A 17,499-nucleotide genomic window follows, 5' to 3' on the forward strand; every position below is an offset into this window, starting at 1 on the left:
TAACTCTCTTTTGATGACGTTCAGAATTAAAGTTGTAAAAAGTAAATCTCTCTTCATCCTTAGTTTCTCAGACTGCTTTAAATTTACAAGACTAAACAAAGTTATGCCTTTTACTTATATTTTATTTTGGTAAAGGTAAGAACACCACATTATATTTCTTTTCATCAACTATCTCATAACAGGTACAAATTCTTCACTTGTAAATTTTTATAGTTTTTTGGTCTAGACCTACATATAATTTCCAGTGAATGTTACCTGGTGTGAAATACTGCACTTAAAGATAATTTGTCATTTGACAATTATTGATCATCTTTTAATAATCTTAACTGTTACAGCACAAGTCAAAGAGTAAGTGCTGTCTCTTTGCAACAAAAAAGCACAAAACACAAAACTGCTTAGCTTTTTTTCAGATTCTGACAAAAAGATGACACTTGAGCAAATTCTGTACAAAATAAATAGAGCACCAAAAAGGAATGGAATGTAATCTTAACAAAATCAAATTATTAAAACTAACACTTCAGTCCTGCTGAAGTCTAATCTGAAGTATAACAAAAAGTTGGGGGCATTTATCTCAAATACCACTGACAAAGGACAACCATATGCAGAAACTCATGCAAGAAACGAATTAACTGAGAAATTGTAACTAATAAGATGTGAGTGAACACCTAATGCTTGGCAGTTCTGTGATGTGCAGATGCTTCTGCACTCCATTTAAATTTTTTCTCATAAAGTAACACTTTTTTTTTGGCAACATAAAGACTATGATAATGCCACATTGTAGTGTCTGTCATCCTCTGCTATCACAGTCACAGTGGGGAACTGATCCCTCATGTCATCTGGGTAATAGGTTATGAAATCTTCAGCACCATGTTTGGAAGGCCTTGCTACCTGAATGGTTACACCCAAGGTGTGGGCTAGGAGAAACATTTCAATCTGAAAATACAAAGTATTAAAATTATATCATACAAGTCTTAATAAGCTTTTCTTGGGGGATAATATGAAACAAATGTAAATGTCATGGTAACATATATAATTTATTAGTTTCAGTTTCCCATACACATGATAAAACACAAATAATATCCACATGCCAAATAAACCAACTGAAATTAATTTCTTGGGCAGCAGAAAAAATGGGGTATTTCTTTCAGTTACACTATTTTAAACTGGTGGCATTTGGTTGGGTTCAATGTGTGCCTCTTAGGAAAATTAGTTGCTGGACCAAAAGTTTGGCCATCTTGAAAAGCAGCTGGCTCGAATGTCTGCCAGGTGGGAAAACTTCTCAGCCCGTTCTGAAAGTTGTCAGCCATGGGCAGACGGTCCAGCGTTAATTTCTAACAATGGTTGGGTTCAGCAACAATAATTTGATATAAGTAATCATTTTATATGCACCTTTAAATTAACTTTTGTTCTTGGAAATATGTAAGAAGAAAATTAGAACAGATAATAACATAAAAGTGAACTTTACTGAAGATGTGATGTTCTCTCAGAAATGTTCATATAAAAGAAAACAAAATTTGTTCGAAATCCAATTATCAGTTGTGATAGCACATTATTAAATTCATTTTCAATGGGGACCACCTATGATAGCTCTATGATGGCTGTGCGTAAAATCCAGAGAGATTTCGTGGGATTTGATGGAGAGAGTGTTAAGAAATAATGGCAAACTAGAGAGTGCAGTGCCAAAACAAATTAAACTTCACAACAGGTATTTTCAGGGTTTTTTTTAATTCCTGTAGAAAAACAGTCTGTAGCAAAAATGGCATGATTTCACTGTGTTATGAGTGTTACTTATCTATATTGCATTCTATGACAACATTCCTAGAACATAGGGTTTAACCATTAGCACTTATAGTAAACCCCACCCGCAGGTTTTCTTGTCTTGTATGACAAGTAATGCCTGTTGTAGTTTGTTTTAGCACTCTTACCTGCTCCAATCCAGCACTGTCACCAACACAGTTTAAATGGTTGGTCAAAAATGCCTCTGGAGTCTCTGAGGTATCCCTGGCAAACATCAGCCACACAAATGTGGGAACTCCTCCCCCATTCTGATAGTCTCCATACAGCTGAATGGCCTTCAACATCATGAGAATTTTCACTGCTTCCATCATACAAATGTCAGAGAAGCAATCTTCGTCATCGTTGAGAATTTTTAAAAGTTTTGACTCTCTTGCTAGTTCTGTGGCACCATTTTGTGATTCTTCCACCTGTAGGCAAAAAAATTATTGTAAAACAATAAATTTAACATATTAATTTCTAATATAATTAACAAGATCTTAATGTTTTATTTTCATTTAATGGAGAGGTACACAAAGAAAGAAGAGCACATCTTGCTTTATAGGCGCTAAGAGAATAGAGTATGGGCAAAAGTCTCAAAGAACAGAAAAGGAAAGATGGAGCAAAGTTTGAATAAAAATCATTTTTCTAGAAAATTTGCCAGAAACAAAATTCTTGAATATTCCTTACAGTGTGATTTCATAAAACTCCCATGTTAATAAAATAAAGCATGATAATACATGTTATGTACCTGTTTAAAAAATGTCTGTACACAAGTGTGCATAGTAGGCAAGAAGTCATCCTGGTTCTTAACATGTGGAAGACGGTGTGCGAAAGTCCACTTCTTTGCAATGTAGGGGTGTGTCTCTACAGCAGCATTTTCTAGTGCCTACAATAAAAATAGAATCTAATTATACTTCATAATTAAATTATGTAAGTACCTTTGTTTGAATTTGCTTTTATATAATGTCATATGTATTTTGTAAAAGAGCCTGTAAAATGTAACCTGTACACATTTTAGTGTTCAATAAAGAATTATTATTATTACTATAATATTATAATATTATTATTACTATTATGATATGATATGAATAAATAAATGATAAAAATAAAATGAAGATTTTTATATTTTAAAATAAAACTTACAATTCAGCTATATTGGATAATTCCACAGATTAGTAATCAATAAATGCTGTTGCATTCTGAAATTATCTAATTACCAATATTGTGACATTAATAGGATACAACTTTAGGTCACAATCAGGAATCCTACCTTGGAAAGAGATTTCAGCTTCCCAATATGTTCTAAGATGGGGACTTTATGGATAATAGCTTGGTAGAGAGCAGCACGTATTGCGCAGTAATTATCTCCACGCACACACCGCATGTGCTTAAAACCAAGCTGTTCAACTATTGCATGATAGCCCTGAAAATATATGAATATAAACAAATCTATGAATATCAGTTCCATTTAACAGCATGGATGCTTATTTGTGCATTGCTAGTTGCACTGCAGACCAGCAGGGTAAGCCTGGATATATATGATGCATGCCTACTTGTCAAAACATGGATATACCACATGTTGTTTAAGCACATAGCATGTCTATTAAGATAAGGTTGTTTACTGCTTTTTAATTGAGGGAAATGACTCCTGACCACGTAGAATCATATGAATATGGTAATTGCAGGGATTGGGGGAAAAAATCAACATTTACATATAGTACCATTTTAAGAACTTGTATTGGATCAAGCATTTAGAATCTCAAAAAGCACCCTTCCTGTTACGCCAAGAAATGGGGGCATAAATGGGACCCCAAAATGCTGTCTTAATTAAAAACTTTTTTATGTAACATTATGTGGTACAATGTGTAAGGCTTTTAAACAAAATAATGGTGAACATTAAGAAAAAAAAGCACTTTCTGCTTTAAAAAACATCACCAACCTTTTTCATTGCATCAGCTCTTTTTGTCGTTCCTTTCCATTCCTGTTCAGCATATGTAATGATATCATGTTTAGCACCAATATTGACTTTAGATACCTTATCCATTCGATTTGTGACATCTGAAATATCAACAACAGTCGTGTGATTTCATAGCATTACATGAAACTTTCACTATGCAGAGTTCTGAGAAATTCACTCAGGATGCTAAATCAATTAGAGGTTCTCCCTTCTTGGCATACATGCATCAAATAAAAATGCCTGCTAAGACAGACTGGAAAACAGACTTATGTGATCCATAGCAAAAGGTTAGATTGACTGACAAGGAATTTGTCTATAGTTAACTAGTCTGATAGCCAGGCTAGAGTGGTTCCTGTCTAAATTATCCAATATACAGTCATTGGTCCTAAACGGACCAACATATTTCTGCTGCTAGTTCTATTCCTTTTCTACAAGATCACTGAGTGAAATAAAAGTCATGGTAACAGATCACATACATATTAATATACTTTTACCTCTGAGCAGCTATTTATCATAATTATTCCAAAATACAAGTAACATATAATAAACATTTTACGCTGTGTGGAAAAAAAAAAACACTGCCACACCCGATTACACAACTATGCAGTGTCGTAAAAGGACTGCAGAAATCAAATAGATATCTTACAATTATGAGAAGCCCTTTTTCAAAGCAACATTTCACAGTGGTGATCTTTTACAAAGTTATTTTCATAGTAACCTTGTTTATAAAGTAAACATTTCACCTTGTAAGGAAGTCCCTACAGCCCCCATGGAGCTATGGTGTTTATCATCAGTTTGTTCAACAGTGCTGTTTTCCTCACTGCATAAAGTATCTTTCCCTTGACTACTAAAGGGGCCTGACCACCTAGTTCCATGCGAGCTTTCAGCGAAATCATTATTTTGCTCAACGGTATGTATTTCCTGGTCTTTTGCATTAGGACTACATGACAAAATATCTGTACTCTCATCAGGAAGGGTGCCATGGTTACTAAAATGTCTGTTCCTGTCATGCATATTACTATCCCAAGGTGTGTTCATAATCCCAGCTAGTCTATGAGATCTTTCGCCACAATTTTCATCATCATCTGAGATATTTTTCTGAGGGTCACGTTTTTCACAGTCACTATCAGAGCTGCATCCATCTGTCTGGATTTCTGAATGACCTCTCGGAGTTATTAGAGAAACAGGACCTTCCATTCTGCTTGTGTCTGCATCATAGGATGAACCATGTAATAAGAAGTCTGTATCAATATCACTGTCTTCATGTTCACTGTCTGATGCCAACTCATTCAATCCAAATGTAACTCCTGTATTGACAAGCTTAGCATGACCCTGACCTACTTCTAATACCTCATCAACCGCAGAGTCAGCTGACTCTGGGTCACTGCATTTGTTGGATTTATTCAATGGAGATTCCTGTAACAGCCTCCGCACTGTTTGTAAAGCACTTGTGTCTATTTCTTTAAATGAAATGTTATCCCACTGAAATGCTGCATGATTGGGAGAGTTTGTAGTGTCACTGAGAGATTTCGTATCTGCTTCCACATACTCCCTCTCTTCCAGAGGCACGCTTCCATACCTGATGTGTCTAGACCTGAACTTGGTTAAAAATTCCAGAGCAAGTGCCATAGGTTTAGATGGCTCTCTTCTAAGAAAGCCCTCTTCCCTATCACCAGATAGCTGACAAAAACTGTAGTCCATTTCTTCCATGTCCTTTTTTAAATCTTCCATTTCTTTTTCAATTTCTTCAAACGATTTAGCACTGGGTTCTCCAACGTGCTCAACACTGAAAAAGTCACTCTCAGGCAAGTCTATAATCCCAGATACACTAGAAAGATCTGATATATCTACACTAAAGTTTCTAGGAAAACTAGGTACCTCTGGCTTAACAGAAGTGTCTTTCTGTGAACAGTCAATGGCACTTTTAGAAGAAGGATATCTTAAACTACCACCTCTTGGTCTTGTTAAAACCTCTAAATCACTCCAAGAATCACTTGCCAATACTGAAGTCTCTGAAGGCTGTTCTACAGTAAGTGTGTGTTGGTCTACTTTAGCTACAACATCCTTTTCATCTGTTGGAATTTCCTCATTGAAGTGTACATGTCCTTTACTTCTAGAATCGTGTCTCTGTCTCCTAATTCCGCGTAAAGGTGTCCCCCCTGGAGATATGGGTTCAGAATCAGTACTAGGACTGAGTGGAGTCAGAGTAGTCTGTACAGTAATACTGCTTTTAGCAGAATGTGTAGGAACTGTTGATTCACTTTGTGCTGAAACATGTACACTTGGAAGTGAAACTAGTTCAAAATCCTGAGACACCTCCGTAGTTTCAGTTTCATTTTCATTTTCTAATGGCGTTGTGAGTACTTCCTGGTGACCCAATATTCCATTCCTTTCTGATAAAGAGGCAGGGCTAAAATTGGCTATCATAGATGTGGTGTCTTCAGTGCGGTGAGACTTTCTGTGATGATATTGATCAAAATCATTTGATATGTCTAATAGGCCAAGAGTGTTTGGTCTGGTAGGACTGCAAGGATTGGGACCCGTCCCTATTAAGTCAGATAATGAATCGTACTCTCCACTGTCCAATATATCATTCAAAGGTTCTTTTGATTTGTGAATTGTGTTTGGCACTTGGTCCTGGGTTGTCACACCCTCAGCATGATCCCCCTCAGCATCCTTGGTCTGCACCATTTCATATGATCCATAGGAACTGTCCGTGTCTTTATCTACTGACAATAATACTGCATTGAATGGAATGGAAACAGAGTCATCAGAGCTCGTGTCCTCTGTTGTGTGTTGAACTAAGTCATAGTCACTGTTGTTATAATAATGTCTGGGAAACTTCACCTTCCCCTGAGTATTGTCAAAATATGCCAGGTCTGCAGCGGGGTCCACGGAGGCATTGTTCCCCATGTTTGATTCTCCTGTGTCATGTGGCTCCTGATCACTTGGCTGGAAAAAATACAGGGATCTTAGGTCAATCACAAGACATTGATCATATGCTGTTAGAGGAAGGCAAGTGCATGCTTGTGTATAAAGCAACAAATAAAGCAGGCTGAATGACGTTATGAAATCAGCATGGCATATCTTATGCATCTGTGAAAATGAAATGACTAAGGAATTCTTGAAATGAATCTCAAACCCTATGATAAGCCATATAGTCAAATTTAAAGTTGGCATCATGGATTATAAATAAATTGGTTTGATGTACCCCTTTCTATCACAGGAATTAACTGAGCAAGAGAGAGGTAAGCACACATCAATAATAATTAAAAGAGGGGAGCACACATCAATAAATGAAAACAAATATTCAACCACACAAAAGACTGACATTAAAAACACTGTTTACAAAAAGCTTTCAATAAAGCTGTATATTGAGTATGATGTAAAAGGATATTTTTACATGATATGAAAACATTGCATAAAAACAATCAGACAATACAACGAACAAAAAGTGACTGGCTATGACAAGACTTATTATCTTTATGTTTACTTTATTAACATCTCATTAACAAAATATAACATTATAATGGAAATCCCAGATTAAAAAGAAATTAACTTCTGGTACTTGGGACATTATATATCGATTTCAATCATGTCTGAAGATTAGATACAGTATAATTCCTGTAACATACAATGTAAATGATCAATAGCACAGTTGCCCTCTTCTATGTACAACATAAACAGCTCCTGTTGTATTGTGAAAATGTTACAATATAAATATTTCCCCTTCATAAAAGTAAAATATCATGAATCACCTATCACACTCAATTTATTTTGCTCAGTGCAAAGCTTTTTCCAATCAAAATACTAATGAACAAAAACATAACTAATACAAGACTGTTATTTGCCCAAAAGGCATACTGATTTAGCAGAATTGGTCTACCAGAGCAGTCAAGCAAGGCAAGTATTATCCAATTGCACCATCAGAGATTTTAAGCTAAAACATCAACTGTTAGTTAATCAGGTAATCTTTGAAACATTCACAGCCTGCAGGTATGACGAGCACGTACAGAGATATATTTGGCAATGTGCTGCTAACTTACCTGGTTTTGACGTGTCTCTGTAGAGTTCGATGAATCTGAACTTTTCCTCTTAGTTTTGTCTCCACCAGACACAAACAGCCGGTAGTATAGCTTGTATACCAACAGTGAGCCTAATCCTAAGCCCAGTCCTAAGCCTAGGAGAGCTAGCAGACTAGTGGCTTTAGCTGAAATGGTTGAAGAGAAATGAAAACCATTAGTGTCTACTAATGACAATTTCTCATATTTAATTTCATAATCATAATTGCCAATGCTGAAATGGAACACTTTCTCATCGGAAAGAAGATTTGTCTATGAGAGAACCTGCACAGCTGATTCAACATGCATTAGTGATTATCAAGCCTGGATAGCAATAGAAGTTAGTCACCAATAGAAGTTACACCATATTGTCTACTTTTTCTCTATAAATTCCTCTGATACATATGCCTGTACTTTAGCCGGATAAACCTTGGATGGGGACAAACCAACAGCCAATCTATGTCACAGCAAACGTTTATGAACAGATCAATCAAAATTTTGCTCAAATTAAAAAAAAAATGTTGAAAACTCCACAGCACTAGTACCTGAGTGAATGTCACCAAGAACATTCTCAATACTGAATACAAGAACACAGTCTACATGATCTCCACAAAGCCTGGTTCTGCGAAGAGCATGAAACAAAAGATAGGGTAGCATCCTGCCACTCTGATCTTTAAAAGAACGCGGCATTGTCACAGTTAGAACCAGTGACTGTGGTGTGCCAAAAGTAAAAGGTGTACCTGGTTTTTCCTCAGTCATTCTAAAAAGTGGACGTGCTATTCCGCATGCTGTCGGTGACCTACTCAATGTTCCTCGTTGATAAGCTTTGCTAATCGTGATGTTTAATCAGGAGAACATGCACCATGGCACTCTTTTAACCAGATCGAACTTTTGGATCACCTGGTTTTTTCGTCCCTAAACAAATCCCAGGTCTTATCTGGTGTGTACTCAGTGATTCACTTCTGCTCTGCTGCTACGTAATTAACCCATGTCAACAGACTGCATACATGAGGTGCTGGCACCTTACCAGCACCTCACATCATATGACATAGCAAAAAATTATAGTTGCTATAAAAGTGAAATATTAATCACTCATAAGTTGGACAATATATCATCTAAACAATTTATTTTCAATGCACACACTTAACATACCAAATTGCCTGAGGTGCCTTATGCATTTCCTGGGCAAAAATTGTTTAGCAGTTATGATATACTGTAAATGAATTATTGCTTTACACTATCATTTCTCTCTGTCTCCAAGTTAGAAATCTTTCCAAGTTGAATATATTTGAAACACAAACTTAGAATAACTGGCATAAAAGCATTTATGTTTTTGAATTATCATTATTATCAATATCTTTTATGCTAAAAAATCTATTTATTATTTATTGACTGGTATAAACTACTGGTGCCTCCACTTAATATAAAACTGAAAGAAAAGTGTATACTTAGTGATCACGGTTAGGTAACTACTCTGGGTAATAATTCCAAGAATTATGCACAATGGCAGAACAACCTATAACTGGAATCTTATCAAATTCCTACTAAGTTAAGTTATTTATCAGCGCAAAACACCTTATCTAAATTGACGTCAAATAACACATTTCTACACTGCCCATAGGAATCCAAATCAATATTCAGGCAATTTATTTGATATCTAATTACGATGGCTTTTTCTAATGAACAATCCATTTCAAGGGACTGAGTTGTCAGCTTTTGACAAAGTTACAATGTTGATGGAAAATTGAATTCTATTCCCTTAAACATCTTCCAATGCATTAGCATAAGAGCATGCAAGGACAAGGTCGCTGTGTGATCAGTCACTTTGGAGAGCAGTTGCGAAATGCTCGAGATTTGATATACATTATCTGTGCTGCTTAACATACATATATAGATTCTTGACAGTACAGCAGGTCAAAAGTTGCTGATATCACTGCCAAAGCATATGCATAATTAACAGCATAACAAGCACCACACATACACATATGCATATCATACCTGTTTCCATCTTAACTTGAAGAGATGAATTATCTAATAAGAAGGTGAAAACAATCACCTTCCGACTCGTAATTTTTCCAACTCCGCTTGAGATTTTATGAAACATTTTCAGCATCAAAGAAATATCCAGACCGTCATGTCTATAAGCAAAGTCAATGGAATTTCTAAGCTGGTCTACTTGCAGTACAATCCGACTCATCTTCTGGAGTTTGTGCAGGTATTGATCTGCCGGCACAGCTGCAGTTCTCCTGTAAGACTGGGATTTGCCAGCAGAGGTCATGTTTGCTACTCTATTTACCATGTTGGATGATTAGGTAGTCTATTCCTGTACCCTTTTTTCACTAACAAACTGCATCACCTGACATTCTCAGGCCCCTTTAAGCCATCCATCATAAGCTTAAGCCAGCTAGGCGTGCTCTCTCTCTCACTTGGTGGCATGCCTGACCTACTAATGTGATCTTCAAGTTTTGATCAATAATGTGAGATGCACTTGGTCCAACCCATTTTCATAATGGCTTTCTGCTTATTTTTGTGATTAACTCCTTTATGTATATGTAATTTTGGTCAATGTAAGCAAGATAAGTTTATTTGTCCTAGATTTGCATTGGGGTAAATATCAAGTTCAGAAATACAGTAGAATCAACTTCAAAATATAATTTATTGTTCTGATTTTTAATTCAACAATAATTATCCTTTGCAATATTTTCCAGAAATTGTACAATATATATATATATATATATATATATATATATATATATATATATATATATATATATATATATATATATATATATATATATATATATATATATAAACAAAACAAAACATGAATAGCATAATTATTTATGAATCAAAATGGAATATAGAAAGGGGATTAATAATACAACAGACTACTGGTACATCCCTATCTAATAATTAATGCATCATTTCAACCAGTACTCGATGATTCAATACTTAGAAATTCATGCTTTAGGCACAAACCACAGCATGTAAAACAGACCCTAAGTACTATATTTACAAAACAATCACTTCAACAAATACTTCACATAGTGAATAAGTTAGCAACCCACATTAATATGGAGGTAAATATATTTAAAAATAATAATAATTATGCCACAATAATGACCAGCCAAAGGTATTATTTTTAAAACATAGTTCTTTCTTTGGGAGATGCTGAGGAGTTCCTCAGTATTCTAATATCATGAAGGCAGAAAACATTGATGACACATATGTCTTATACAAACTCTCAGTGAAATCAGAAGATGCGAAAAGACAAGGTAAAAACCTTGGTTATCACCACCTACTGCTTAACAGGACATGAGTAACATTACCCCTGCATCTGTTCTTGATTCTACACAAATGGGAGGATAATTGAAATAAATAGTTGCATAATAAAGAGAATTATACCATATCACAAGCCTGTAATGTGGCAGCTTCTCTCGGGGTAGACAATTCTTATTACCCATAGGGCACATGAACCAAATGCACGAAAAGAAAGTTCTCCTTATGTAACATGAAATACTTAAAATACAATTTTTTCATTTTAAAGCTATTCTCTAAATATTTTCATTGCTTTCTTTTAAACAAAAACATAACTAGATATCATTCTTCTCTTCTAATGATATTCTAATAACTGAGGCAAATCCCCATTTTTTTGTTTAAAATCCAGTCTACATACCGTGTCTTGCAAAAAGCCACATTTGACAGTTTTCCTTTTTCTTCTTCTTATTTTATTTATTTATTTTTTGTTTTTGCAAAATGGGGGGGGGGGAAGGTTACTTAACTGCGAGTCTACTTTGCCTAAGGCAAACAATGTAATATATTTCAAAAACAATCAAATAAAAATTAAATAATTGAATAATTCTGTCATTTTTGGATTAAATTTGGTTAGTTAATTTTTTGGACATAAACAAAATGTGTTAAAGAATTTCTGCAATGTTTAAAATATATATATCAGTAATTACTCGATCTTTTTCAATGGGGCAAATTGTGAATTTTACAGATACAGTATTTTTTAAGTCATAGTTTTTTTTTTTAATAAAAGTGAAAAACAGAAACAGTGAAAAACAGGTTACTCTATAGTTATATTCTATGCAGTAAAAGCATAACAAAGGATTTACAGATATATATTTATGATCTTAAAAATATGTTATCTCAAAGATTGATGATTTTTGCCCTTTGAAAAGATGGAGTCATAATTGAATATATCACTTAAATACCAACATACTAAATAAGTTATCATCAAATAAGGAAATACACTGAATATTGAAAAGTGAGTAGAAACAAAAAGGGATGGTAGTCAATGGTTTTTCTTTATTATTTGTCTTCTTTAGCTTCTCTCCTTTCCCTATCAGTTATGACAGACAGTAAATATAGTGGAAACAAAATATTACACAAACACCTAAAAGTGCTTTTATTGGCCATGCTATATATTCAAGTTTACATAACCATGATCTAAAATTGAGTTTTACATGTTTTATACATCTGACTTTTATTAATCATCAGTCTAGTACACTGTCTTGAGATTGTTTTTCTTTTAGGAAATTTTCAAATGAATGCATAAAGCACTTAGGCTTTCTTTTCTGCCCTCAGGGAAATAAATAATGAAGAAAAAACTGTTTTCGTTAAAAATATCTGCATAACAGTACAAAAGATACACTATGTGCAGCTCCACAATACTCTGAGTATTCTGCATGACAATAATATCATCTCTTCTCATCAGTAACTGATGCCTACATGTATGCAAGAAACATAAAGGAAGCTATCAATCTCATGTATTGCATCCTTTTCACAGACTGGTCCTATGATTATCTGATAGTTACAGATTTTCATATTCAATTATATCCCGTTTGACCAAACCACAGAGTAGTATGCTAAATCAACTAGGTAAATAACAGTATTTCAACCATAAAAATGCTACATACTTGGTATGCCTGTCACTTTCCTAGACATGCAACTTACCATCAGTCTGATAATCCATTGCCTATTTGTCTGGATTGCTCCAGTTCAATATAAGGTCCTAAATGATTTAGCTGCTTAACTGAAGCTTATGTGCTGTTTCAGGTGACTTAAATTACCAGCTAATACCTTCCATTCTTATTGGCAACTCCCAAGATCTTTATGCAACAACCTGACCATGCCAGTGAACTAAGGTTAGCTTTTTGCCACAATATAGATGCGGGTTTGATTGTCACCTAATCTCCAATTGATCAATATCGTCACCTATGAAAAGAACGATATCCTTATCTTTTCTTTGTCTTGCCACGACATTAAATACTAGTATGTGATCATTACTATGTAGTGAACTTGCCTTTCTATTAACACATAAATTCAACCAATGTTGCTGCAATGTTTAAATGTACAGTTCTATGATTTATTCTGATTATACTCTGTGAACTAACCTTGTCCATCTAAAGCCTGATCCCTGCCCTCTTGTTTGGTACCATTTAAAGTGTGTGACACATTCCCAATAGCAATCAAGAGCATCTTCATCTATATATGGTAATGGAAAACTGCACATGACTTTGCTACAAGCCAGTGGGCATTTAAGAACAGATCAATTGAATTAGTCTGTGGATATAAACATGCCACGCCATTGGGTCTATCAAAAATACAATATCCAAATTGGTGTAATGTTATGCTAACACGATGGTTGCCATTACAGCAGGAGGCAGATAAAAAGTATACACTAGTACAGCACAAGCTGACAGAAACAATGTTCACAATGCCCTGGTAAAAATCTATAAAACTGTTCATATTGCATTATATAGAGCTGCAGTGATCCAATTTAATAATTGTGTGCTCTAATCTCTACAGACTAAATTGGCGTTCAAAACTGTGCAGATTGGAAGAAGATATCAATTTTCAAACATCCTTTGTTTTCCCATCACATAAAAGAAAGAAGTATGAGTAAGCACTGTATGTGCCAGAGATTTACAGGTGCTTTTCATAAATAATCATATCACCACTAATACAATGCCTCTGTAAGCACCATGGATCCTGTCAATGCAGCTTGCATTTGAATGTACTTGAACTATCAAACAACAAAGCAGTATTTTTCAGCCAATACATTTACAATTAACATTTAAAGAGTTGCAACCAACGGCAAATTTAACAAAAGTTACCCCTCATAATCCATTTAATTTACCTAGAATATATAAATCTTTTATCAAAAAACCAAATTTGCTAAATGTTTATTGAGCAAAATGATGTGAAACATCATAACCAGCTAAAAACTTTAAGAGCTTTCTTTTAAATCATCCCAAGAGAAAAGGTGACAGCACATAAAATCAATACCAATATCTTTGATGTAAGCAAATCTAGAATTTCAATTATTTGATTGCACTGGGTGGGCAAGGTCACAAAAGTTCACAGTTTCATACATACATGGCAAAAAATATCTATAACAGTAAGTATTTCAGCAAGCATTTTCATTTACTAGTACTGGCAACTAATTTCTGCAATTCAATTTTGATTTAACAATTAACTCTATTTCACATCTCTATTTCCATAAATGAACACTATGTAAATGGGTTCTCATGAATCAAAATATACACAGCAAGCCAATGACTTAAGCGGTTTTCACTGGCACTATCAACGAGTGTTATTTGATCAAACATATAATTTGAGATCTCTCTAGAGATAACCAACTGTTACTGGGATATCTGCATGTGCTACAATTTCAAAATAGTATGTTCACTCATTCTTTCACCCAACTTCTGTTCTATAATACTTCCAATAGTGGACACAGCTATAATGGCACTCTGAAGGCAAGTTTCCAGGCAAAGCCTCACTTATCGTAAACAGACAGGCTGCTGCGGCTGGGATGGGTCAAACCAAGTTTGGCAGACCTTACTTTGCTGAAAATGTGTCTTCAGTTTATTTGTGCTAAAGACAGCATAATTCACAGCAAATCATGAGCACTACATAACTAGATAACAGTTACTGCTCGTATAAAAGACAGCCGTCAATTTACAAAATATCTGACCAGTAAAACATGACAACTTTCACAGTGAAAATATGGTTAAAGTGTTATAGTAATTCTGTGTATTTTGGGGATGCAGTCCATCACATAGATCTACATCATGTCACTAAGATTCCATCAAAAGGTGCCCCATATATCTTTGCACAGAGGTAATTTTTAGGAACATTAACTAGCACTGATATTGCCATTTTGCCAAAGCCGATCTGGGCTCCGTAACTAAAAGCATTGCAAATTGTAACCAAGTGCAAGTGTCTCTATTCCATAACTCGGCATATACTCGCCCCATGTAATAGCCTCAAAATGAAAGGTGATATCGCTATTTCAATTCGCCGATGTTTTCGAGTTACGGAGCCCTGATCATCCAATAGTGGATTTTCTTACCCACTGATAACAGGGGCTTCTCAAACAGTACACAAAATAAAAATGTAGCATACAATAATTTTGTAACAGACTACTAGTGCACCCTGTAGTCAGAGAGGATTTAGCTACAGATGTGGCAACACGACTTGGACAAAAGTGGCATATTGGATATGAGTTTATATTAGAAAAGTTCCTTTTGATTTATTTTCATTGTTATTACTGAAACTTGAAAAAGGAGTCAAAAGAGGAAGTTTAAGGCACTGCAAGATGCATTAACTCCTCTCCCCCCACCCTAGAAAAAAGATAGCCGTTAATGATAACTTACTGGATAAGACGATGCAGAATTTTGGACAAAAAGATGTTTTTTTTTAAATTATACAAAATGGAGTTTAAGTGCTTGCTGGTTGTAATTTTATAATTATTTGCACATTTTCTTTTATGCATTTGCACAATTAGTCCATATCAATAAAGATAAATAGCAGTCGAGTGCTAATGCATGAAATTTCCAAACCACTACCAGTAGTAGTAGGAGTAGTAGTACTAGTAGTAGTAGTAGTAAATAGCAATACCATTTAATATTATTCCAACCCAGCCATCCCCTGGATTGGTAATTGAACCTTAAAATCACATAAAACAACGTCAGGATACCATTCTAGTGTACCAAAGTAAAATAATAAATAAATAAAAATTGTTTTATAATAATAATGTAAGCTTCAGAAATAGAAACACACCTGATAAAAAAGAAGTGCACTTTTTACTTCAATTGTTGATTTCATGCAAAATCTTGTTCAGTGTACAAATGAAGAATGGGATGGTTTAACATCTAAAGGACGACAAACTTGGTTTGAGAACGATTTGATGTCTGTCTGTATCTTTATTCAATTTTTATTGAAGCTGTCATTATTTTGTAGACTCTATGGAGTATGGGGTTTATGTGGCGACTTTATGAAATTACCTGAAAAATATCATATCGATTTTGATCGTTTTTTTTCACTATGGTAAACTTGTGTGGTGTTCTTAAGTTGTTTTATGGGTTTGAGTTTCACTGAACAATTTGAGGTGACAGCCGAGCGTGTAATCCATAAACTCTGCAAAGAAATAGAGATCACCACCAAGGTAAAGTTATGCCATCTAAAACAATGCTATAATTTACTTAAAAAAGCATGCAATGAGTATAGTCTATTCTACTTCTCTAATTATAACATTAAACTTTTTCTTCATTTTCTTCAAACCCTTTGTTTTTATTTTTTTAGTCATTTGACAAATCAAAACAGACGCCGAACATTTCAGCTGTTGGTATCTATAGATTTCACATACCTACAAGCACAACCCGACTTCTTTGGCTTTCCTCCGTTGTGGAGATATTTTTGATCGTCTACTAAACAAGTGAGTAAATACCCGGCACTGACTCAAAAGTAATCAAAAATTATAATTTTTTTATGTACAGCGCCATATTGTTAAGGATAACGGTGAATATTTAAGACATTTTCATTGGTTAGAATCAACAATATCACGTGGCCTCTGCACTTAGTCATGTGGCAGCCTTTCTTTCTTATTGCATAAAACGCCCCCTCTCGCCAACAGCGGTCCCATGGTGTAATGGTTAGCACTCTGGACTTTGAATCCAGCGATCCGAGTTCAAATCTCGGTGGGACCTCCACTATCTTTTTTTTTCACCTTTTGTCCCATTAGACGTACTAAATTTGATTCAAGACAAAATGCTAATCTGTAAAAATGATCATAAAGTAATATCAAGTAAAATATGGCATAAAATCCGCTTCACCACAAAGGTATTAGCGATGGAAACTACCAGACAGACCATAAAAAATAAACGGATCCTTCCATCACCTTTGGTCTAATCCAGTCTAGTTATTGATCTTGTAGACTTACTTATTTGAGTTTCTTTTGAAATTAAACACTTTGTTTGCACACCCATATTGGTTAGGTTAATTCACATTGTGCCCCATGAATTAAATTAGACTACAATATTCCAGTGTAGGCGCAATAGTAACACTCTAGCACTAAAATACGTTTCAACCCAAATAAAGCTTCTAAAAATTAAAATAATAAAACATTTTGAAATAAATATTGAATAAGAAAGTTTTCCATTGATCAGAAAAAATTTAAAATATATCTCACCGATGTCGGGGTGCCAAAATTGAACCAACTCACAACCAACTTGGCAGCAAACATTCATCGATAAACATTTGATATTTTTTTAAAACCAACTCTTTTAAAAGTTTTTCTCCTTTTGTATGGTAGAATTTTATCATCAATGGTTTGTCATCTAAGCATTTGAGGAATTCTGAACTGTTTACATGTGCACTAAGTTTGCTTACAGTCACACAATAAATAAGAAAAAT

General features: G+C 34.7%; 1 protein-coding gene and 1 non-coding gene across 6 annotated transcripts; one reads left to right on the plus strand and one right to left on the minus strand.

The window, feature by feature from the left end:
• Positions 1 to 101: 101 nt before the first annotated feature.
• Positions 102 to 17,324, minus strand: LOC106165622 (uncharacterized). 5 transcript variants are annotated; one of them, XM_086999093.1, is made up of 9 exons: positions 16,454 to 17,324; positions 16,092 to 16,224; positions 7,780 to 7,943; positions 4,477 to 6,685; positions 3,716 to 3,834; positions 3,047 to 3,199; positions 2,525 to 2,662; positions 1,926 to 2,204; positions 102 to 933 (listed from the first exon to the last, which is right to left on the minus strand). In XM_086999093.1, the coding sequence occupies exons 4-9, from the start codon at positions 6,644 to 6,646 to the stop codon at positions 760 to 762; spliced, it is 3,033 nt and encodes a 1,010-aa protein (XP_086855219.1). In that variant the 5' UTR covers positions 6,647 to 6,685; positions 7,780 to 7,943; positions 16,092 to 16,224; positions 16,454 to 17,324; the 3' UTR covers positions 102 to 759. The 5 variants fall into 5 exon arrangements, with proteins under 5 accessions (XP_086855219.1, XP_086855218.1, XP_086855215.1 ...); XM_086999092.1 differs by lacking the exon at positions 16,092 to 16,224; XM_086999089.1 differs by lacking the exons at positions 16,092 to 16,224; positions 16,454 to 17,324 and adding an exon at positions 9,793 to 10,404.
• On the plus strand, positions 16,722 to 16,793 carry Trnaq-uug (transfer RNA glutamine (anticodon UUG)). The gene has a single exon. It is a non-coding gene; the product is annotated as a tRNA-Gln (tRNA).
• Positions 17,325 to 17,499: the final 175 nt, after the last annotated feature.

This window comes from Lingula anatina, chromosome 1 (genome assembly GCF_051362555.1).
Source record: "Lingula anatina isolate TDL-2025a chromosome 1, LinAna3.0, whole genome shotgun sequence".
Lineage (NCBI taxonomy): Eukaryota > Metazoa > Brachiopoda > Lingulata > Lingulida > Lingulidae > Lingula > Lingula anatina.